This window comes from Gekko japonicus, unplaced genomic scaffold (assembly GCF_001447785.1).
Source record: "Gekko japonicus isolate JY-2015 unplaced genomic scaffold, Gekko_japonicus_V1.1 scaffold2164, whole genome shotgun sequence".
In the NCBI taxonomy this organism is placed as follows: domain Eukaryota; kingdom Metazoa; phylum Chordata; class Lepidosauria; order Squamata; family Gekkonidae; genus Gekko; species Gekko japonicus.
Genome location: NW_015169242.1, coordinates 79257 through 103898, shown reverse-complemented (window position 1 = coordinate 103898; position 24642 = coordinate 79257). Strand labels below are relative to the sequence as shown.

At 45.5% G+C, this 24642-nt stretch overlaps 1 protein-coding gene across 1 annotated transcript in view; it reads right to left on the bottom strand.

The window, feature by feature from the left end:
- Window positions 1-24642, bottom strand: part of C2CD5 (C2 calcium-dependent domain containing 5) — a 124023-nt gene that overhangs the window by 35112 nt on the left and 64269 nt on the right. The window contains exons 10-16 of the mRNA XM_015416466.1: window positions 18583-18697; window positions 16050-16145; window positions 13098-13289; window positions 11669-11855; window positions 9297-9461; window positions 8954-9071; window positions 10-71 (exon numbers count right to left, since the gene is read on the bottom strand). Of these exons, the coding sequence (XP_015271952.1) occupies window positions 10-71; window positions 8954-9071; window positions 9297-9461; window positions 11669-11855; window positions 13098-13289; window positions 16050-16145; window positions 18583-18697 (935 nt within the window). The remainder of the gene's footprint in view (window positions 1-9; window positions 72-8953; window positions 9072-9296; window positions 9462-11668; window positions 11856-13097; window positions 13290-16049; window positions 16146-18582; window positions 18698-24642) is intronic.

The window sequence follows — 24642 nt, the reverse complement described above, 5'->3', positions numbered from 1 at the left end:
CGACTTTACCTGTATATCAGAAGTCCAGTTATTTATACCAGGCATGATTTCTGTGTTGCAGCTATAAAAGCCTGCCAAAAAACACATTATCAAAAAAAACCTCAGAGAGCATATTATCGGAAAACAGCAAAAATATTACATGACACACATCAGTTCTGGGATCACCAAATTCTTGACTTTGGAGGTTGGAAGACAGATCTACAAACCTAGTTGCTCATTCACCCTGGTTGAGTTAAACCAACTACTGTTGGAATAAGAAGGCATTAATAGCATTTTGTCATTTCACAAGTTCATTAAAAACATCTAGCTCTCGTCAATGCACAGAAAATCTCCCAAATACCATTGTAACGTATGTCCATGACCGGCGTTTCCCAAATACAGCTTACTACGGCCTGAACTCTCTCTAGAAGTAAAAATGACTGAGCTGAGACTATCGTGCTTTGGTCATATTATGAGAAGACAAGAGTCACTGGAAAGGACAATAATGCTAGGAAACACTGAAGGCAGCAGGGAAAGATTTTTGAGGAAGACCCAACAAGAGATGGATTGACTCAGTCAAGGAAGCCATGGCTCTCAGTTTGCAAGACCTGACCCAGGCTGTTACTAATAGGACACTTTGGAGGACATGGCCCATCCAGTCCAACACTCTGTGTCACACAGTGGCCAAAAACACCAGGAGCCGTCAGGAGGTCCAGCAGTGGGGCCAGGGCACTAGGAGCCCTCCCACTGTTGACCCCCCCCCCAGCACCAAGAATACAGAGCATCCCTTGCCCCAGACCGAGAGTTCCAACCTATAAGGTTTCCCTTGCTCGAAAGCTAGTCAAATCCGACTATAGGGGGTGGTGCTCATCTCCGTTTCCAAGCTGAAGAGCCAGCAGTCATGTGGTCGTGTGGCCGGCATGTCTAAACACCGAGGCGCAAGGAACGCTGTTACCTTCCCACCGAAGTGGTATCTATCTTTCTACTTGTAATTTCTTGTTTTCAAACTGCTAGGTTGGCAGGAGCTGGGGCCAGAGATGGGAGCTCACACCACCACGCGACACTAGGGTCTCAAACAGTGTTCCCTCTAAGCTGACTTAGTGTGAGCTAGCTCACAGTTTTTTAGCCTTCGGCTCAGACATTTTTGTCTTAGCTCAGGAAGGATGGCTCCAGAGCAAACTAATTTATGCAGCAGCCAAATCGCTCGCTCACAACTTTAATGCCAGTAGCTCACAAAGTAGAATTTTTGCTCACAAGACTCCACAGCTTAGAGGGAACATTGGTCTCAAACCGCTGGACTACAGACCTTCTGGTCTGCAGCTCAGCATCTTAACCTCTGAGCCACCATGGCCTTGTTTCTATCTATACCATGTGGCTAATAGTTACTGATGGACCTCTGCTCCATATGTTTATCCAATTCCTTCTTGAATGCTTATACCCAGAATTAAACTTTGTTAGTCTTAAAGGGGCCACTGGACTCATACTTTGTTCTACCCCACCCCGCAGTCTCCCTGGTAGAAGTAGAAACCATGGACACTAGAGGGGGGAAATATTAAGTGATCTATGTGCAGGGATTCCTACATTAAGGGATTAAAGCACACCCAAACACTGACTAGTTTCTCCAGTGTCTACCAAGTGCAGATATCAGAGAGAATTTTTGTTATTGCTAATGTGACTGGGCATTTCTGCGCTTCTGCACAAAAGCAAATCCCAGCCTCCTACAAGATATTCAAAAAACGATACACATGCATGCTGAAGAGACTTATTTTTAAGACTACACTAGAGAGACTACACTAGACTACACTCCTATATGAGGGTGCCCAAATGTGCTATGTATTTTTACTTTTCATCTCTCAAGATCTGTGGTCTCTGCAGACATGGCGAGAGGGGAAAAGAAAAGAGAACAGTGGACTTGGTTGGACTGCTCATCAGAAGCTCTGAAGTTTGGCTGGTAAGCAAATCAGCATCATAATGTGCGCGGCATTTGAACTTTTCTGCATGGCCTGGTGCTGAACCAGCTGAGGAGCATCAGACCAACTGCCGAATCTCTACTGACCTAAAGGGTAACAGATTCCTATACGCCATAACGTGACCCAGTTAATTTGGTGTTCTGACCCAAGTGCTTATACTCAAAGTAACGTGCTCCCTCTTTTCCATTTCCCTTTGCTAACAGTTTGGACTTGAACCAGACAGGTGATGGCTGGAGGCAAAAACTTAAGTCTGGTGAACTGTACTGAGTCCTTCGAGCTTCTGATGGGAATAGAAGATGTTAGGCACTATGGCCGGTAGACGGTGTCAATCATCTACATTAGTTCAGCATGAAGTAAAACTCCGCTTATGAGGCAGGAGGTGAAACTGACCAGATTTCTGGTAATACACATTCACAAGGGGGGGGGGGGAGACAAGACAAGCAGGGGAGTAAAATCCCATCCCCATTCCATTGCTGAGCCTGAGGCTCCAGACCCCACCAGAAGAGAAGAAGAGAAGAACCCTTCACTACCCAAAGGTGTCTCAGAGCAGCTTGCAAACTCCTTTCCCTTCCCCTCCCCACACCCTGTGAGGTAGGTGGGGCTGAGAGAGCTCTGACAGAAACTGCTCTTTTTCAAGAACAGCTGTGCCAGAACTGTGGCTTGCCCAAGGTCATCCAGCAGGTGCAAGTGGAGGAGTGGGGAATCAAACCCGGTTCTCCCAGATTAGAGTCCGCGCTCCTGACCACTACACCAAACTGGCTCTCAGAACAGAGTTTCATGCACTTACTTTCCCTCTCAGAAACTGCTCTTTTTTCAAGAACAGCTGTGCCAGAACTGTGGCTTGCCCAAGGTCATCCAGCAGGTGCAAGTGGAGGAGTGGGGAATCAAACCCGGTTCTCCCAGATTAGAGTCCGCGCTCCTGACCACTACACCAAACCACGCACTACACCACCCACCTTACTGCCTGGTGGTGGCAGCAGCAGCAGTGCCCTGCAGCTGGCGCCGGGCCTCGAGCAGCTCCTGGTATTTGCCACTGCCAGTTCTACTGATAAGTCTGCTGTCTGTGTATGTGCAGATGACACCTTTTTAAAAAAAAAACTGGTGGGGATTTTAATCCCCAATGTATTTTTTTTAACATTTCAGATTTTACTGCAAACCTGGGCAGCCCCCCAAGTTTGCAGAAAAATCTGTCTAGTGTCAGTGTGGCCCCGATCTGCAGATTTAGGTATTCGCAGGGGGGGGGGGGCACACATTGCTAACAGATATACAGATTAGCAGAGCAGTTTGCAATTCGTTCTTCCTGCTGTACTTCAGGCTCCAGTTCAGTGCCCTAACATCAACTAGATTGAAAAACATACAGCTCTAGGTCTAGATCCAGTTCAGTGAATGGCTCTCATTTACTATTATGGATGGCGATAAAGGTGGGCTTGTTTTTCGCAGAAGGGAAAACACTGTGGCGGGATCACAATGAGAAATGTTTACGTACCAAATGTTCAGCTCCCTAATGAGAAATATGAATGATCGTGCCTTTCTAAATATCAGTTAAAGACACTCAAAAATATTATGTACTTTATGAAAGCTGGGTGCAGTTTCAGTACGTTGTACGCAGAACTGGGGCGTTAATCCTCAGCAAAACTAATGTCTAGTGAGGGCATAAAAAGAGGCTTATCTCTTGCTTTTATTTATAAGTCCCAGGAAGTTATAAATAGTTGGTGAGAAAAATGAGCTTAATCCAGGCATCAATCACACACAGTCCTACACCGATAAGACTGGCCCCATTAACAGCACGTACAGGATTTGGGAGATGAGACTGCCAACTGTATCAGACAAGAGTCAACCCTGACCTCATGTGAGAGTGAATTAACTCTTGTGTGCATGTGAATGAGACACACACCCTCATAAGCAACCAAAAACTATGGCAACACACACCCAGACAACTCTTGCTGAAATGTACAGCACTAAGTAATATGCACAGAGGCTTACAGAAGTCAAGCAAGTGCTTCTAGGGTTGTACAAGTCAGGCTTTCAGCTTTTGTCTCAGAACATAGGTCAGGATTGGGGTGGGGAAGCTATCATGGAGAGATGTGACTAATGAATCAGACTTCTAACCCATTGTGGTTTGGGGTCAGGGCAACAGAGACAGAGCCGAAGATCAGGAACACACTTAACAAGGTCATATATTGTGAGAGTCTAAAAGGGGGTTCTATTCACACAAAAGACTAATTCAGAACTGGAGTCAACTGTCCTTGCTGAGAACAAACAGATCAAACGAGAACAGAAAAGCACAGAGGCTGAGTCAGGGTTTCAAAGAAAGGCAAAGGGAGGTATAGTTGGAAGGTAAACAGAGAAGCAAAGAGATGATTTTGTCTCCACCAGATGGTTCTTCCATCAATTTCCATGCTACGTGCACATAAAAATATTTACAGAATGAGTCATGCTACGTAAAAACAGGCTGCTTGCCTGTAACTGGTGATCTTCGAGTGGTCATCTGTGCAGTCACACACATGGGATCAGCGCAGGCGCATAATCCCATGGGTGGGATGCACAGAGACCACAAAGAAGTTAAACAGGTTGCTTGCCTGTAACTGGTGATCTTCGAGTGGTCATCTGTGCCGTCACACCATGGGATTATGCGCCTAAGATGATCCCATGGGTGTGATGCAAAGAGACCACGAGGAAGATCTGATAGTTCTGTAGCAGTGTGTGCACACACACACACACACACACAAATGTATGATAAATCCGGTGGCCTGATCCCACATCAACTAGGAATGGGTGACTATTCCATCTCCTATATCAGGAAGGACCTTAGGTGAATGAACGATGTATTCTTGCTGGTAATAGTAAGACTGGCAGATTTACAGACTCAGATTAAGTTTTCCAGAACTCTGCAAATAATTATTCTGCAGCAGAATAGGAAATTTGAAAAAGAGAAGAGATTGGATTTATACTCCACTTTTCACTTGGAGTCTCAGAGCGGTTTACAAACTCCTTTTCCCCTCCCCACAACAGACACCCTGTGAGGTAGGTGGGGCTGAGAGAACTCTGACAGAATCTGCTCTTTCAAGGACAGCTCTGACAGAACTATGGCTTGCCGAAGGTCATCCAGCAGCTGTAAGTGGAGGAGTGGGGAATCAAACCTGGTTCTCCCAGATTAGAGTCCGCACAGTTAACCACTACACCAAACTGACCAAGACCCTGCTAGTCACTTTTCTTGGCGAGAATGGAAATACTTTTCACTAAAAGCCAAACAAATCGAGCAAAAACTAATTGCCACAATAAGACTAACCCTTAATTTTATGCTAGGATTCTTTGTTACAAGAGTTGCTTTTGTTTGGCTTACATCAGTGTCGTTACAGAATGATGTGACAGACAAACATTTGTCATCCCGTCAAAAGAGGTAAATCCAAATTTCCAAGACAGCATTTAAAAGAAATTTATAGCAAGCTGTAAAATGAACACGAAGCAGCTCATATGGACTCGGCATACTGCAAGCTGATTTTGTTGCACTTTTATGTACTTTGAATAACGTATTAACTGCTGCTCATCGAGTGGTGTTCTGTCCATGTGGGACTGCACAGAAGCCACGACGATGAAGATATACCCGTAGCATCTTTTTACTGTTTAAAGTTTAAGTTTTAAAATAGAATACTGCAACAACAAATGCTTTTTATGGAGTTGCACAAAAACTCGGAAATATTTTGTAAGTACATGGAAAATGCCCATTATGCATCAGATAATAAATGTCCTCTGAACAGGAGTTTATATCTATCTATAAACATGCTTCCAATTGAGATCAGAGCGCTACAAGACCTGTTACAGTTTTGCAAGGCCTGCAAAACGGACTGTTCCACCAGGCCTTTGATTGAGGCAGAGGGCGGCTACCGGCTATTACTGCTGCTGCATGAGACCACTATGGCTCGGCGCTGGCCCACTCATTTCCCAGCTGTAGGAACTGAAACTGTATATACTGCACTGCCCACTTTAAATGTTTTAAATTGGTTTCACTGTATTGATTTAATATTTAATATTGTTATTTACTGTCTGATTGAATTATTTTAACATTGTATTGAATCTACTGCTGTGAGCCGCCCTGAGCCCACTTGTGGGACGGGTGGGATATAAATGGAAATAATAAATAAATATATATATTTCTACAACATTAGAAGGTGTTTATGGTGTTCGCCACACACTCCGAGGAGGCAGCAGGGATGGTGCTTCATAATGAAGGAGGAGGGCAAAAGAACCCCTACAGGCTGGATACAGGGAGGGAGTTCATGAAGTTTTGTTGCCTTCTTCCTCTGTAATGCAGCAACTTTTACTCCCTGAAAAACTGCTGCTGACAGCTGAGAAATCTGTGGATGAATGAGGGGTGTGGCATGGAGAACTGCCCCCCCCCCAGCCCCAGCTTACGCAAGAAGAGCAAGCCCCACAAAAGGGCACACTTTGGAGAGGGGGGGAGAAGGGAGATTCCCACCGATCCCTCTTTCTTCCTGCAGACCGTCACACCACTTCCCACGATGTGACTGAGACTCCTACAGCCCTAAGGACTGGCTGTCTAGAAGGCTGTTCTGGGAAAGCAGCAGAGACGGTTCTCCATAAACTCGTTCTATTTCCAGAAGAGCTGGATCCAAGCCATGCATGCTAAAGTTTATGCAATTAACTTTGGCAGTAACGTGACACAATCTGTGTGAATGAATGAGAAAATCCAGCCTAGCACGACATCCAAATACATACATCATATCAAAATTTCATTCATTCATTCATCCATTTATTTATTTATTTATTATTTCGACTTACTATACCGCCCTAACCCCGAAGGGTCTCTGGGCGGTTTACATGGTATGTTCTAAGAACACTCAATTTAATACTTGTAAAGCCTGAAAAATCATTGGGATGACTGTGTCCTACATTATAGGGCTGTTTCACAATACAAATGATCATGACTGCCTACCTGCACCCTAGTGGTGGGCCAGTTGTAGCTTTTTGTAGTTTAGCAGAAATTATGTAGTTATGTAGTTTAGTAGAAATTTAGTAGAAATTATGACGTTGAAATCAGCCACTATTTATGGACTGCCATTAACAGATCTATGTTAACGTTAATTTTAAAGAATCCTTAATGTAGCTGTGGTGGGCACCAAGTTTGACTGGAGCAGCAACACTGTTGTGAGAGGATCCCTTTCATGCTATTCCTCCCAAACCCTCCCCATATTATTTCCCCAAACTATTCTATTGACTTGGCGCATGCAGTCACCATTGTCTTTTTCTTGCATTTCTGCTTGCACAAGATCTCTAGTGCAAGCAGAAATGTTGTGCTGGATCCAACCCATTATCCCTCACCCTGAGCACATTATTTATTTATTTATTTATTTATTTCATTGTATTTATATCCCGCCTTTACCGCGAACGGGATCGGGGCCGCTTACACAAGGCACAAAGTGCATACAGTATATAAAATAGATAAAAACAGTTAAAAACAGTTAAAAATTCAATTCCATCAGGATGCAAGAATAGAAAACTCCCACCATCTTGCATAACAGAGGGGAGGGCTAGGGCCGTAGATAGATGGTACCCGGCCCTCCGGCGGTATCGCTCTATAATGGAGCAGTGGTGGTAGTGGCGGCTCCTATTCAAATGCCTGGTGGAAGAGCTCCGTCTTACAGGCCCTGCGGAACTGCGAAAGGTCCCACAGGGCCCTGATCTCCTCCAGGAGCTCGTTCCACCAGATAGGAGCCACCACTGAAAAGGACCTGGCCCTCATTGTAGCAAGCCTGGCCTTCTTAGGGCCCGGGGTCACCAGCTGGTGTTGTGACCCTGACCGAAGTGCTCTTTGGGGAATATGTGGGGAAATGCGGTCCTTCAGGTATGTGGGACCCTGGCCATGTAGGGCTTTAAAGGCCAAGAAGCGACAGTTAGAACCGGATATGGAACAACTGATTGGTTCAGCATAGGAAAAGGAGTACGACAAGGATGTATATTGTCGCCTTGCTTATTTAATATATATGCAGAGTACATCATGCGAAATGCTGGCCTGGATGAATCACAAGCGGGAATTAAGATTGCTGGGGAAAAGATCAACAACCTCAGATATGCAGACGATACCACTCTAATGGCAGAAAGTGAAGAGGACCTAAAGAGCCTCTTGCTCAGGGTAAAAGAGGAGAGCGCAAAAGTGGGCTTGAAGCTCAACATCAAAAAAACTAAGATCATGGCATCCGGCCCCATCACTCCTTGGCAAATAGAAGGGGAAGCTGTGGAAGTAGTGACAGACTTCACGTTCCTGGGATCCCAGATCACTGCAGACTGTGACAGCAGTCATGAAATTAAAAGACGCCTGCTCCTTGGGAGGAAAGCGATGGGGAACCTAAACAGCATGATAAAAAGTAGAGACATCACCCTGCCAACAAAAGTCCACATGGTCAAAGCAATGGTATTCTCAGTAGTCATGTATGGCTGCGAGAGTTGGACTATAAGGAAGGCCGAGCGCCGAAGAATAGATTCTTTTGAACTATGGTGCTGGAGAAGACTCTTGAGAGTCCCTTGGACTGCAAGAAGATCAAATCAGTCAATCCTAAAAGAAATCAACCCTGACTGTCCTCTGGAAGGCCAGATAATGAAACTGAAGCTCAAATACTCTGGCCACCAAATGAGAAGGGAGCACTCACTGGAGAACACCCTGATGCTGGGAAATATTGAAGGTCAAAGAAGACAGGGACGGCAAAGGATGAGATGGTTAGACAGTGTCATAGATGCAACGAACATGAAGTTGAGCCAACTTCAGAGGACGGCGGAAGACAGGAAGGCCTGGCGTGATCCGGTCCATGGGGTCGCAAAGAGTCGGACTCGACTGTGCGACTGAACAACAACAACAACATGGGGTTTTCAAGGCAAGAAACGGTTAGAGGTGGTCTGCCATTGCCTGCCTCTAGTCAAGCCCTAGGAGAAGGCAATTCCCCCTGAGAAAGTGAATGGGAAATCCAGGCACTCTTTGCTTCTGCACATGCTTTGTTCTTCACAGTCTCTTCTGCCTACTGGCACATCCAGCATGAATCCCGGGTAGTGCGGATGGGTTCTTTGGATGTACCTCTCTATAGGAAACACAAGCTTGGGATGCAGCAGGGACTGGAATAGAGCAAGTCATTATAGTCGGACAAGCCCAGAATGACTCTTAACACATGCTGGTTGCCTGCAGTCTGTTGCCAACTTTAAAAAAGAGCTTCATGCACTTATCTTACTTCCTTCCAACTTCCCTCTCCGCCCATCTTCATGGTCCATTCCCTGCTAGTTCATACCACACAGACCTGGGCTTCAATCAAAACTGTTCATCAACTACATAATTTCACTTACAGGGGGGTTAACTTCATAGAGCTCCTTATTTTTGGCTATTGTATCATTGATTTTCTTCTGCATGTGCGATACATGTTGTTCATAAGAGGCATCGTTCGGAGTCTTTCCAGCAATTTGAATACCACCAGGGGCTGGAAGAGCAGCCAGATAAACACCTGTGGCAGACTTTAAAAAAAAAAAAGCCAGTAAGAAATGAAGTACAAAATATGTTCTTGAATGTACATGATCTAATTTAACTGATATAGTGAAAGGAAAATGTCACACACTGTTGCTGATGTGTTACATTATTTAAACTTGAACAGCACAACCATAACTCTTTAGCTCTGGTATGCTGATATTTACCTGTAGAAACAGCATATATTTTTTTTAACAAAAAACCCTAAATCTTTGTTTCCATCAGCAAATTATAAATCTAGAAAGAGATATACACAACCAGGATTGCCGAAAGAAAGAAAGAAAGAAAGAAAGAAAGAGAGAGAGAGAGAGAGAGAGAGAGAGAGAGAGAGAGAGAGAGATATTTCTGCACTAAAGGCTAAAATTTATGGGCTAGGAATGTGGGAAATGCAGGAAAACAAGAAAACTGGAAATTTTGGGGAGCACTGAAAAAAACTCCAGTGAAATATTTTCTATTTCTGAATGAGTGAAATGCTTTTAAAGACAAGGTGGACATGTTGTAAAACCAAGATGTATTTCTGCACCTAGAAGGATGCCTAATCTTCATGAGAGAAGCATGCTTACAGATTTCTCTCAAGTATTGGGTATATTTGTAATTTCACTTGTACAAAACTAAGGTACTGATACCTTTTAAATCCCATAAATATGTCAAATATTTTTAAATAAATTTTATTAAATGTTCAATTGTTTGAAATACATAATAACAAGATCAACTCAGTGAACTACAGCATGTACATAAACTGTTAAGTTTGAAATTCAATTGAGGGTAGGCATTACTAGATACAGTGAGACAGGAGGATTGAAAAGTGTTTTCTGTAACCCAAGTGGTGCTGAACGGTTACAGTTTACAATCACGATTGAATCTTTGTGACCTCATAATACTACCTAATCCATTTTCCCAGAAATAAGGACCATTTTTCTAAGGGATTATATAACTCTCTCTTATTTCGGCTCTCATCAAAGAAAACTACACATTCTTCAAATATGTCAAATATTGCAATTTTGTATGCTGTCAGTTATAAATGGTGCATTTCATGTTGTTAAAGCAATAAAATCAGTTTGTTTGATAGGGCAGTAAGTATTGCACGTATTTCAATTCTTTCCAAAATTTCGGTTCCCCCCCCCCAAATGGGGAAAGTGTGTGTGTGTCCGTGTCCCCGTGGGTTCAAAACTTTCAGAAATTTTACACGTCTAGTCACAGTCATCAAGATTTGCCAAGAATGCTTTCTTGACTGTGCCGTTCATATAATAAGGAAGGATATGTATTGAGGCATTTATGCTGACTTCTCCAGAGATGTGGAACTCCTCTCCCCTAAATACTTCAGTATCGAATCTGGCTGCTAATTCATCACTTCTGGATCACTTTCTAGGGGATACAATGACTTCTAAAGATACAGAAGTTGGCCATCCATAACTCTGATGTCTGAGCCTGCATACTTTCCATAAGAGCTATAAATCTTTCCTCCTCGGGCTGGTGTTCAACAGCCAGTTATAAGTAGGTATGGGGAAACTCAATACATAATTGGGTACTTTGTTTTTGTTACGTTCTTTGTTTGAAATGATATAACCCACTTTCGGAAAGGGTGAGGGAACAAGTAATTCAATAAATTACCTCTCAGCAATGGACAGCTTCTCTGTGTTGAGTCCTGAAAAGCTGTACGGAACAGCAAATCTCAGCAGGTGCAGTGCTACCATGATGCATGGTTTAAAAGTACGTCTGCCAACATTCCCCCTTCTACACAGCTAACTGGGGCACAGGAATCTTTATTTGGATCAAGACTCCACCTTATGCCACATGGTAGTTCAAAAGCAAGAAACTGCAAGTAGATAAATAGGTACCACTTTGGTGGGAAGGTAACAGCGTTCCGTGCACCTTGGTGTTTAGTCATGCCGTCCACATGACCACGGAAACGTCTTTGGACAGCGCTGGCTCTTTGGCTTTGAAACGGAGATGAGCACCGCAACCCTAGAGTCGGACTCGACTGGCTTTCGAGCAAGGGAACCTTTACCTTTTACCTAGAAAGGTCTTGCTGTTTTTAACCAATCTATTATCATGGCGGCCTCGACATTTTCAAACCTCTCCTTTTGTTCAATGGCCTAGAACAACCCTGAGGGGTTCTGGAAACTGGAGGAGCAAGAAGCTACAAAAACCAGAGGAAGTGGAAGCTACGGATTCTTCAAAAATACGAAAGACTTACTGCCAGGCCCATCAGCATAGTTTCTCCCACCGTGATCTGAATCCTGAGCCCAAACAGGGCATTCATCCCCTTCAGCTTCAGCTTATTCATTAGCTGTGTGTGCACTTCATATTCCATAAAGGGCAGCAGGTTACTGATGACAGTTGCGTTTGCCTCCGCTTGGGCTTTCTTTTTCAACCGACACAGCCTGTTGAGGTGGGCAAGAGTGGTTACCTGGCCTTAGAACAACTTGCCAATGGTTAAGAAGATAAACGTCGCAGAAAACTGTCACCTTGGACATGGGGCTCCTCTACACTCTCATTTTCATCACTTTGTGCGCCCCGTTGCTTCAGGGTTCTCACACACACACACACACACACACACACACACACACACACACACGTTTCGTTCTCTCTAATGGTTGCTTCAATATTACATACCAAAGTGACCACTAGAGGGAGCAAAACATGTGCGGAAAAGGCAAAATGAAGCCACAGGGACACACAAAGCAATGAAAATGAGAGTGTGGGAAAAGCCCATGGTTTCCACACAGAATGCCACACTCTGACATAAGGGCTCTTCGGGGCTTTTTTCCTGCTGCTGATGGATCAAGCTGAAGGTAACAGACTAAGTTCAACAGTGGCATACACCAATTTAACAGATGTCTCAAAAAACAAACCCAATAACAAGGCATCTTGCATGTATTAGCAGCTTGCATATATTACACTGCTTGGCTATATAAAAAAAAGCAACTCTAAGTGGTACCAAAAGACTTCTGCTCATAAAGCTATGTGTGTTTTAAGCAACAAAAACTAAAACTTCATAATATGGCTGCTCCCTAGAAGATGCCCAGTCACTATCAGCAGGCTGCATCAGTCAGATGTACTCAGGATTCAACTGATCCCCCCCCTCCAAAATTCTCTGAATAAATGCTTAATTAGCAATATTTTTGCTTCCTGCAGTTTTCCCTGTTTGATATTTTAAACTACCAGCAAGCCACATCAGTCAGACTTACTCAGGATTCAGTTGATCCCCCTCCAAAATTTCTCTGAATAAATGCTTCATTAGCAATATTTTTGCTTCCTGCCGTTTTCCCTGTTTGATATTTTAAAATACAGAAGCAGTAAAGAATGCAGTTTTCAATTCGATTTTGTAGAACAATGTCTTTCTATGTACAGCCAAAGCTACTCAACTCTAAATTCAATGAGATCTAAAACGTACCAGATGTGCTTCGGAGCGTTAACCTTAGGACAGGCAACAATATGTCCAAAAGCAGAAGCAGCTTGCCTGAACAGGAAGACTGAAACTACCAAGACCTCCTGCTGCTGGTAAAAGATGCCTTTAGATATCGCTATCAAGCCACATTCATCAACACTGAACGAAACCACAAGACACAGTTACCCAACAGAGCCATTCAAGACAGCCAAGCAAACTTGGCAAAAAGCTGTACCTGGCTTGAATGAGACATCCCTTCCCGATCACCAGTGCATCTGCAGGCAGATCCATCGTCGTGAAAAGAACATCTGGGACCTTTTGTTTCCTGCAGCTACAGCAGTACGTGAGGTGAGCAGGAAATGGCATGTTCAGCTCGTCGTAAGGTATGTGGCAAAAGCCACAGCCTGGAGGCGAGGTTTCCTCTAACCTAAAGGAGACATTGTGAGAAATCTAGTATTACCATTCAGGCATCGCTCCGTGAAGGAATTCCACAGTCATGTATACAAAGATGCTGCAGCCCTGGCCTGTGGAAGCCGTACATACAGAACGTCAAGTTTTGCCTCCCGTTTTGCATTTGCTTTAATTGACCGATACTGTTAAGATAAACGAGGCTGGCCCCAAATCATGGCTCCCTGGGTCGGGAGAACAGTGCAGGGGGGCACAGCATACTGCCCTGTTGTACTGTGGGTCCCGAACCTGATTACAACCCGCCCACATACCTGAAAATTGAGTTTTAAAGCAGAATCGCTGAGAGCTCGGATTCCCACCACACATCTATTTGGGCCCTCAAGAGAGTTAGGAGCACCTTGCAGTGCACAGGGTCATATCCCACAGATCTGCTCTGCTAGAGGGGGCTCTGCTGCATCAAGGAAAAGACTACTTGCCCGGGAAGAAAGCATCACAAGCTAGCAGAAAAGACCTGTGGGATCCAACCCATAGTGCCTCCCATTTTGGACACGGGCACACGATCTGCAATGTGTCACCTAGCACCAAAGGATGACGGTCGGAATATCTCAGAATTCTCACAAGGCAAAAAAAGATTCCACTGCCACCTGGACAAGTTGCATATTATCTGCCTCCTTTGTTTTTAAACTGTCACGGGGTATATGTATTTCGCCCTGCTCTGAAAGAAAATCTTTTGTCAGCAAGCCGGTCCCAAAAGCATACGCTTGGTTCAAGCCTTGTTGAGCCCAGCAAGCAGACGAATTTAAACGTTCAAAATATTTAGAATCCTAAGACGCTGTTCACATGGCAGTATTTCATCATCAAAAGCCATTTGCCACATGGCTGTCTCTGACCAATCCATGCAGCCTGGTGCTTATACAGAATCCCCTCCTCAATATTAGAAGAACTGGCACAATTTATTTTCTCTAATGTATAAGACAAGACTGAATAAACAACTGATCTCAGTTTTGGGGAATGACTCCTATGGGAGGGCTCATTGAAAAGAACAGCATATATAAAATTTAAAATCACAGCAATATCTGAATTTGTAACAGCAGGAAGAATTGAACAGTATACTCTTTTTTTTTTTAAGGGCACAAGAAAATAAATATAATAAGCAGGTCTGGTACAGCTATAACACTACTGATTTCTTAACAATGGACTGGGCCACAGTGCATTTCGTATTAATGAAGGTGACTCAATACAAGAACTCGTGGGCACTCCATGAAATTGCTGAGCAGTCAGATTAGAACGGATAAAAGGAAGTCCTTCTTCACCCACAGAGTGATTAACACATGGAATTCACTGCCACAGGAGGTGGTGGCTACAAGCATGGACGGCTTCAAGAGGGAATTAGATGAGCACATGGAGCAGAAGTCCATCAGTGGCTATTAGCCACAAGATATAGATAGGAACTCTTGGTCTGGGGCAAGTGATGCTCTGTATTCATGGTGCTTGGGGGGGGGGGGCAACAGTGGGAGAGCTTCTAGTGTCCTGGCCCCACTGATGGACCTCCTGATGGCACCTGGTATTTTTGGCCACTGTGTGACAGAGTGTTGGACTGGATGGGCCTTGACCTGATCCGACACTGGCTTCTCTTATGTTCTTATGACTCAAATGGCAGTTGCCAGTTACGATGAAAAGTTGCTACTGGGGAAAAAAATAAACCTGCAGGAAAAGTACTGAAATGCAGTGATGTAGTGAGAAGTATTTTTTTCTTTCCCCCCCCTGTCAAGTCACAGCTGACTTATGGCAACCCCGCGGGGTTTTCGAAGGCAAGGGAAGTTCAGAGATGGTTTGCCATTGCCTGCCTCTGAGTCAGGGCCCTGGTATCCTCTCGGTGGTCTCCCACTCAAATACTAACCGGGGCCGGCCCTGCTTAGCTTCCCAGGTCTGACAAGATCAGGCTAGCCTGGGCTATCCAGGTCAGGGCAGAGGTGGATACACAGAATAATTTAAACTGTGCAGAGTCCAAGCCAGCAAGGGCACTGGTGTGCAGCACGGCTTCATTAGCCCTGAAAGATTTCACATCGTTGCTTTGTTGCCGTTGTTCAAGAGTGTTCAACATACTTATCATATATAAATGTGTGTGTATGTATATATGTGTGTGTATATATAAACAGTTGCCACAATTGGATAAACATATGGAGCAGAGGTCCATCAGTGGCTATTAGCCACAAGGTATAGATAGGAACTCTCAGGCTGGGGCAAGGGATGCTCTGTATTCTTGGTGCTTGGGGGGGGGGGAGCAATGGGAGGGCTTCTAGTGTTCTGGCCCCACTGGTGGACCTCCTGATGGCATCCATGACGCCGGATCCAACACTGGCTTCTCTTATGTTCTTATGACAGTTGATAATCAAGTCCGGGCTTCAACAACTGAGACTGTGGAAAGGGCATCTGTACTCAAGGGCACTACAGGAGTAAAATACGGCGGAGGGGCAAAGAGGGGAAAAGCGAGAGAGAGAGAACTGTAATTATGGGGTTAGTAGTCAAACAGGTTACCTTATTCAGGCAGTTAGAAAATTTAAAAACACAGTAAGAGACTAGTGGGTCGGTGCAAAGCTCCACAACTTCTGTTGATGTTAGTGGGGGGGGAAAGCAGTACAGTGGTTGGCCCCGCATCTCCTGTACTGTAACACTGGTAACCTACCCTAATAGAGAAGAACTATCCTGGTTTTGAGGAAAAAAATCAACCTCTCCCTTCTCTGACCCTATGGAAAAGTAGCCAGGCTGCCATGACAACCTTTGTTCCAAACAGACTTCCGTGGTGCCGTCCTGGAGGAACCGAGGGTTCAGCATGGCTGCCGTGCCGGAGGCGGACAAAATACAGACCTCTTCGCTGCAAAAGAAAAGAACGAGAAAGAGATGAAGGCACGTGATGGCGGGCGGCGTACCTTCTCAGGTGTCCTTTCCCTGGATTTAACAGCCCAAAGGCCATGGCGCCCTCGATATAAACTCAGTCAGATGTACAGAAACGATGTACCAAATAAAGCAAGGCCCACCGTGCAACTTTTTTTAGTTTGTAGGAAAGTAAGCATTTCAGTTTCTGAACATCTGGAAAGCTTGCCAAGTGTCCAATCCAGGGAGTAATATATTTATCACAAGGCTTTTTAAAACAACAATATAAAAAAGAATGAAATATACAGTCTGGTATATGAGAACAAAAAAACCCATCTGTGGTTTTCTGAAGGGAGATTTTTAAACTGTCCCATTTCTTCCCAATGTACCTTATTTAATAAAAGTGTGGGAGTGGGGAAACAACCACAAAAAAAGAATTCAGAGTGAACAATTATTTATTTTCTTAATTGCAAACAAGTATTAGCCACTCTTCTTCCTTTTGGAGCTCAATAGGGATAAAATACAGAACATAGGCTGCGGTCACACGGAGCAGTAGCCATGCTGCATAGACGGAAGATCGGCAGACTTTCCAGGCGCGATCTCACTGCAACATCTGGGGAGCGTAGAGCTCCCGCGGCAGACCCGTGCCTACCCTCCGAAGACATGCAGTAAAAAACTAGTACCTTCGAGGTACTCGTTTCCAGGAACCACACAGCAAGGGCGGGCGCCTGATCGCGTCCCTGCCAGACTCCCGTAGCTTCCGGCGCCCGCCGGGTTGTTCCCTCCCATGCCTCAAGAAGCGCCCAACAGCGCATGCGCACAAAGACACGCAGCGTCGCTGGGGTCGAGGGAGGGCCACGGGGGGCTGCGATAGGGGTGAGCAGCAGCAGCCAGCCAGGTGGAGAGCGGGCCGCGTGTCCCGGGGAGGCCGGGCGGGCTACTGGTGGGGAGGGGGGATCTGGCGGGTTACTCCCCCCTCCCCTCCTTGTGAGCGGCCCATGGACCCTGCCCGGAGTGGGCTGTGCACGGCCCTCCCAGAGGCGGCGGCTCGTTCGGTGGAGGTGCGGATACTCGTGTGATCGGCACCTCCGCCCAAACCACGGGACCTCGCTGGGACGTCTGATCCCGCAGCCGCGCAGTATTTTGCCCCAGGGCAAATAGCCACGCCTCCCCCCCCCCGCCGCATTTTCCGGCCCGTGTGGCAGGGGCCATAAAATACATAAAGACAAAAATTTTAAATCACATTTTAGGACTACTATTAAATTTAATCCCATGAAGCTGCCTTATACTGAATCAGACCATTGGTCAATCGAAGTCAGTATCATCTACTCAGACCGGCAGCAGCTATCCCTCCAGACTCGGCAGAGCTCTTTCATATAATTTACCTCCTGATCCATAACAGGAAATGCCAAAGAATGAACCTGGGACGTTCTGCAAAGCAGAGGTTCTGCCACTGAGCCACAACCCCTCCCCTAATAAAAGGCAGTCCTAAATAAAACAATCTTCAGCTGCCTCCTAAAGATCGAAAGTGAGGGGGCCAAGTGCACCTCCCCGGGGAGGTTGTTCCATAATTGTGAGGCTGCCACTGAAAAGGCCCTGTTGTCATGTATCCACCAGATGAGCTTCTTTGAACAATAGGAAGTCGGGAGGCCTGGGCGGTTAATTGGGGGGGGGGGGCGGCCACGAGATGCCCCACTGTAGCTATGGGCTTGAGAAGGGGTCTCAAGTGACCTTAATCACCAAACAGAAGCATACAGGAGAGGACAGTCCTTCAGATACCCCAGTCCCAAGCTGCATACTGCTTTAAATTGTTATAAAACCGTGTCGTCACTTAAGTAAAGATTCCTTCATGGCATGGAAGCTTTCACAACATATAGCGGTACTGCAGCCAGCACTGTGTCCCCAATCTAACCAAGTAACTAAATAGTGTTGCTGCTGTGTTGGTTTCAATGCAGCTGCCCAGCCTAAGAACAAGAGAGATTCATGGAGGGTCTGTCTATCAATGGCTACTAGCCACGGTGACTGAGGGGAACCTCCACATTCAGAAGCGCTAAGCCTCTGAACCGCAGAGCCAGGAGGCAACGTCAGGGGAAGGCCTCAGCCTCTGTGCCTTCTTGTTGGCTGTTCTTTTTTTCTTATGCTCCCTTTCAGGGAATAGCAGTCAATGCCAGAACAACAAATCTTCCCTGCAGGTCTCTGATAACACATCTTCCTCTCTACCCAGGGTCTGCAGCTAGCAGATCTGTCATTCTGTACTCCTTAGATTCAAGGCTGACTCACTGCTTCAGCCTTGTAGAGACCCTGCTTGCCACAATAATTATCCAAGGCTTCTTTTCCTGCTACTCCACTCTCTATGGAGGAGGTGCTCTGTTGCTTTTGCTCTTGGGCGCGGGGGGGGGGGGGGGGGGGGGGGAAATCAAGCCGTCATAGTGATTTACCAAATGCTAGTCGATTCACTGTAGCCCACTACAGCGTGACAGCCCAATGCCTTGGCATGGGATTTTATTTCTTGTCTGATCTCTGCCCACCATGCGTCTCGCGTCTCTGGATCATCTGAAAGACAAAAGATAAATCAGTTCACTATTCCGCACTCTGACAAATGCTACGAGTGTCTGGCTCAAGAGAAGACGCTGCTCAAGAACAGCTTTTGGATTTTTATAACTGTCACCCTGACAACTCTTCTTCCTACCGATCTATCTATGTGCAAGTTAGCAAACCATGCGTTTTCCGGCGTGTCGCTTCTTCTTGACCCCTCAAAGGACACAGGGTTTTAGAGAATGCCCTTGCCTTCCCCCGTATCATCAGCTTTGCCCAAAGGAAGGCAAGAATGATACTATACCAACACCCTGAACTTTTTTACATATCAAGATTACACGTGCATATCATGCTTCCAATTGAGTTAGCTGTTGAAGAACTGGACTGCTTAATTCCTTGGACAAAATCCTCCTTAAACTAGCAAGGGAAATGCATTAACAATGGTTTACCAAAAAAATCCATTTGAAGAGTGTTTTGTTAATGCCAAAGTTGTTAAGTCTTAAAACGACTCACTTTGGAGTGGTTGTCTAAAGTCCAGGGAGAGAAGACAAGGCAGAGGTCCAGTGGGAAAATATATTTCATTTATCACGGTGGGAACGCGCAGGGGGATGGCTACTCTACAGATCCTCTGATGAAGCAGCATGCGAAATGTGTCAGGATCTACAAACATAAATAAAATATACTTTCCTGCTGTACCTCTGCCGCTTCTTCTCTTCCTGAGCTTCCGTATTGGGTGAGGACCCCTTCTCAGGCCCATAGCTACAGTGGGGCGCCTCGTGGACGGGCCCCCACAATTTACCACCCAGGCCTCCCGACTTCCCATCTGGCTGGTTTATTTTTAGTGTACGCCATGGCCTAGCCAAGGCACTGCCCTGCCCTGCCTGCTGGCACCCTGGCCCCTCTCTCTCTCTCTCTCCGTGTTGCTTTTTTAAATTTTATTTTCCACGCACGCCACAGCCATGTTGTCACCCTGCCCTGCCTGCCGACGCCCTCCCCCCTCGCCTCCCCTCTCTCGTGTCACTTCTTAAAAACTTTTACTTTCTCATCGCTCCTGACACAGCCCAGGCATTTGTGTGCAGGGGTGCCCCTGACTTCTTTAAATGCCCTCCTGAAGTCAGAAATCCTGGCTACGCCCCTGCCCCTTCTTCTGTTTTTGGATACTGGTCATGCTGAAGGCCAGTCTTGCTAAACAAACGCAGGGCCGGAATCTACAACCTGATTCCTGACCAACTGATCTGCAAAGTGATCCTAACAATTGTGACAGACCTTGCCCCCAAGTAATGATGTTCGGAAATAGTTCTTAATATTTAAAACAAACGGCCTACAGCTGCAGATGTGTGGGAGGGGGAAAGGGAGGGAGGTCACTTTTAAGTCCACCATACCCACCAAATTAACAGTGGTTGAATTCTCTACAGAATTTTTTAAAAAAGAAATGCTTTTTGCAGTAAATGCTTGCTACAATGAAATCTTGTTTATAAGCAGAGGGAGGGGGGGTCCAAATGGCTCTGGACTCAGGGCTTTAAAAACAGAAAAAGCAGAAGCCACTGTCTTAATGACAAGTTTCTTTTGAAACGCAGAGGAATTTCAAAAGCAATTTGTGATCCAGCATGGTAGCCAGGTGCTCAAACAGGGGAAAAAATAATCAAGAATTCCAGTGATGTAGCACAAATCCTTTGCTTTAAGCCTAAGTAGCCCCTTTAGATCTCACAGGAATATTGGTCCAACAGCCATCATCAACAACAAAAAGTGTGGAAACTTTTTAATATACAGCTCTCGGCATACCCACTATAGAAAGTACCAAGTTAGGAGTGGAAAAATTGTATTGTTTAATTCCTTGGAGTGAGAAAAAAAAAAATCCATTCTTATTTTCCAAAATTTGTTCCCCCTCCCCAGGGAAGAGCAAGAGTCCAGTAACCCCTTAAAGGCTAACAACATTTGTGGCAGGGTATGACCTTTCCTGAGTCTATTCTGTAGTATTACGTCAGCAAAGCAAAGAACTGCATTTGCCAGCACTGTGACTCTTGGGAGGGGCTGTGGCTCAGTGATAGCACATCTGCTTGGCACACGGGGCCTGTCGAAAACCCCAGAAAGCCGCTGTCAGTCTGAGTGGACAACACTTATTTTGACTGACCCATGATCCATCATGATTCAATATAAGGCAGCTTCATGGGTCCATGGAGTGCCCCCACTAAGCACTACCTCGTGTAGAGATAACCCAAATCTACAGAACTACTTTTACACTGGCACTGAAATCTGCAGAAAGTACACCTAGCCCGAGCATCCCACCCATTCCCATCACTTCCTACCATCCTGGATCACAGGCATCCAAACTGGTTTGCCAGCTGAGCTCATCTGCTAGGCAGTGATATTTGCCTGGGGGGAAGAAGAGCAGTGCAAAGCATGCCAGATCTTTCCTGTTCTCGAATCGTGAACGGGTAACATAAGCCCATAGACCTTATTCAAACTCCAGAGCCATTCCACAGGCCTGCGTGGCATTATACTGCCACCATGGCTGACTAAGCCACTTGTTTAGGGAGTCTTCTTCTTCTTCCTGGAGTAAAAATTGTGAAGGGGAGAGAAGAGAAAAGCAAAAACTAGAAGAAAATATACCCTTCCCCAGAAGTAGTCATTGGGGGAAAGGTATGCTTAGGTATTATGGTTACCTTAGCTTGTTCTCTTTCTAACGAGGGTGTTATCTGTAATTACCGATCACATCAAGGTACCATATTTCTAAGTCTTAAATTTCAAAACATTTTACTGCTTGCTAAGTTTTTCAAACATCATTTTGCATTCTGAAAGGAGCAAAGTATGCTTGGACCAAATAAAAAAGTACATGGTGAATATATTCCTCGTTTCCCCCCAATTTGTCCCCCCAGGGAACAGCAAGAGTCCAGTAGTGCCTTCAAGACGAACAAAATTTGTGGCAGGGTATGAGCACTCGTGAGTCACTGCTCATTTCTTAGTGAAGTCATACACATTTTGTTAGTCTTTAAGGCGCTACTGGACTCTTGCTCTTTTCTACTACTACAGATAGACTAACCTGTCTTGATCTACCTCCTAGGAAATCTGCCTATCACATATACCCGCAACCCAGCTTCGAAGTCTGCAGGAATTTTATATCTGGAGTGGGTGTGGTCTTGAGGTGTAACAAGACAGAAGTCACAATGCATGCCTGAGCAAACTGGTGTGAAAAAAGCTATATAAAAACCCTATGGGCAGCTTTAAGCTCTCAGTAATACACTGCTCATAAGAACAGTAAACTTGGCAATCCCTGATTTCAGGCTGCACTGACACTACCCAGCGCATCTTAAAGCATATCAATACAGTATCACTTTCCATATTCAACTACCTATAATTAAGAAGGAACAGGATATACTGAAAAGCTAGAACAATGCTGTCTTAAAGTCTGATGAGAAAAGATCACATTGTCTTATAGTTAATGCAGTGAGTTTAAAATTCTGATTGTTGAACATCAAGGCAACAATTCAGAGGCCTGGGAGGAAGTTCCTTGAGGCTACATGTTACCCTTTCTGCCCTCGCCAGGGCAACCATGATGGCTAACAGATTAAAAATTATGCATTACAAAAACACATCCTAAAAACTACAGTGAAAATACACATACAAATACATTAAAAAAATTAAAACATAGGGCAGGAAGGAGGAATCACTGAGGGAACACTAGATGAAACTAAAAACCTCCACCTGGGACCGAAGACAGCAACAGCAGAGGACAGACAAGTCTCCCTGGGGAGAGGGCTGCTGATTTGGGGTGCCACGACCAAGAAGGCCCTCCCCCAGGCCCTGCCTAACCTCAGAAGGTGAGGGAACCTGAAGCAAAGCCTTCAAAGGATAGCATAATGAAGGCATTGCTTCAGGTTCCCCCACCTTCTGAGGTTAGGATAGCATAGTGGGTCTTCCGGTTTATGGCGACACGCTGGCAGACGCATCTCCCGGACCTCCCGGGGATGTGATCTGCGCACCAGCGGAAAGGGGGGGTGACGGGTCGCTACCCTCCCCCGGAGCCTTGGCAAAAGGCTCCTAGCCATGGGGCTTTTGAGGGGTGGCCTCTTCGCCAGCACGATACCGGGGAATTGAGCCACTCCTCCGCCCCGACGGTCCTGCCGCTGAATGTCCGTATGGATCTAGAGCTGCTGACCATTCAAAATAAGGCAAAAGAGAAAGAAATATAAAGATTTAATCCTTTTTCTTCAAACAAACAGCATTCTCTACAGATGGTTAATTCCAGAAGGAGTCATTTTCAAACTACAAGATAAAAAAGAAAAGATTGACTCTGTTTCTAAAGCACGTGAGTTCCTGAGAGTGCAGCTGGGAGAGCCAGCCGAGGTCGAGAAGGAAGAAGATGACAGCAAATCCAGTGGCGAATTGGACTCTGGGTCTTCCGACGAGGACTCTCTTTCTGATAAAGGGGCAGCTGCCCCCAAGCGTACATATAAATTGAGGATTAGAAAAGATAAGACAAAATGAAGGCTGAAGGACTCTGAAGTGTGCCTTTAAACTTTAGTTTTATTGTGGGATGCTCTGGGGGTTCTCTTGAATGGTTAAAATTTTGGATAAAAAGATAAAAAATTTAGCATAGCCGACTATGTTCAAAGTAATATTAGCAATTTAACATTTATACAAGCTGTTGTGATGATCTCCTATTCTTGGGGTTTTAGTTAGTTGTGGTTTTCTTTCTTTTCTCCGTAGATGTAGTTACCCCTTCCCAATTTTTCGTTGTAGCTTGTAGTATATAAAAAAATGCAATAAAAAATCCCCTACGGGGAAGAAAAAAAAAAGGATAGCATAATGGTTGGGTAGGTTGTAAGGGAGTAGGTAGCCCTTCAGGTATTCTGGTCCCAAACCATATAGGGCTTTAAAGGTCAACATCAGCATAAGCATTGTGCTTGGGAACAAACTGGAAGCCAGTGTAGATGAACCAAGAGTGATATGGTCTCTACTAGGGATGGGCACAAACTGGCTTATGAACCTAAGTTCATGATGAAAATCACCTGGTTAGTGAGCCAAACTTCGAACAACCTTTTGTGTGTGTTTTTTTAAAGGTTTGGGCAGTTTGTGGTGGTGCATGTTGGTGGCATTCGCAGCAGACATGATGGCGCAGAAAAATTACGATCATCAAAGCAACATGGGGGATGGACTTCTGCAGTGGAAACACCTTGAGTGGCCCTCCAAACCTTGACAGGCAGCATGTTGGCCACCAATAAGAAAGCTCCCATTCTGCTCAATGGGGGGGGGCATACAGGGGCATCCTGGGGAGGTCTGCTGCAAGTCTGATACCTCTGGTTTGTGGGGGTTCTGTTCTATATTCTCCTGGACCTGCAGCTGTGATTTCCCCAGAGAGCATTTCCTGGGGGCACCTACTTTGGGGGGCTGCTACTCCACCCCCCAAAGCCAACCCTCACCAGACTTGGAGGACAGGTAGAGAGGCATCCCAGGGAGGTCCACTGCAAGTTTGATGCCTCTAGCTTGCAGGGGTCTGTTCAACACACTCATGAACCTAATTTCCCCAGAGAGCACTTTCTGGGGGGCACCTTCTTTGGGGTGCCACGACCAAGAAGGCCCTCCCCCAGGCCCTGCCTAACCTCAGAAGGTGAGGGAACCTGAAGCAAAGCCTTCAAAGGATAGCATAATGAAGGCATTGCTTCAGGTTCCCCCACCTTCTGAGGTTAGGATAGCATAGTGGGTCTTCCGGTTTATTTATTATGATTCATTTATTTAATTCATTTATACACCCAATGGGGGATCCAAAGCAGGGTACCTCATTTGCCTCACAACAGCCCGGTGAAGCAGGTTAGGCCGCAGAGTGCGTGACTGGCCAAAGGTCACCCAGCAAGCTTCCATGGGGGGGGGGTGTCCTCTCCCAGATCTGGTGCCCCCCAGAAAGTGCTCTCTGGGGAAAAGCAGATCTGAGTCTGGCATGCTAGCCACTATACCAAACCGGCTCT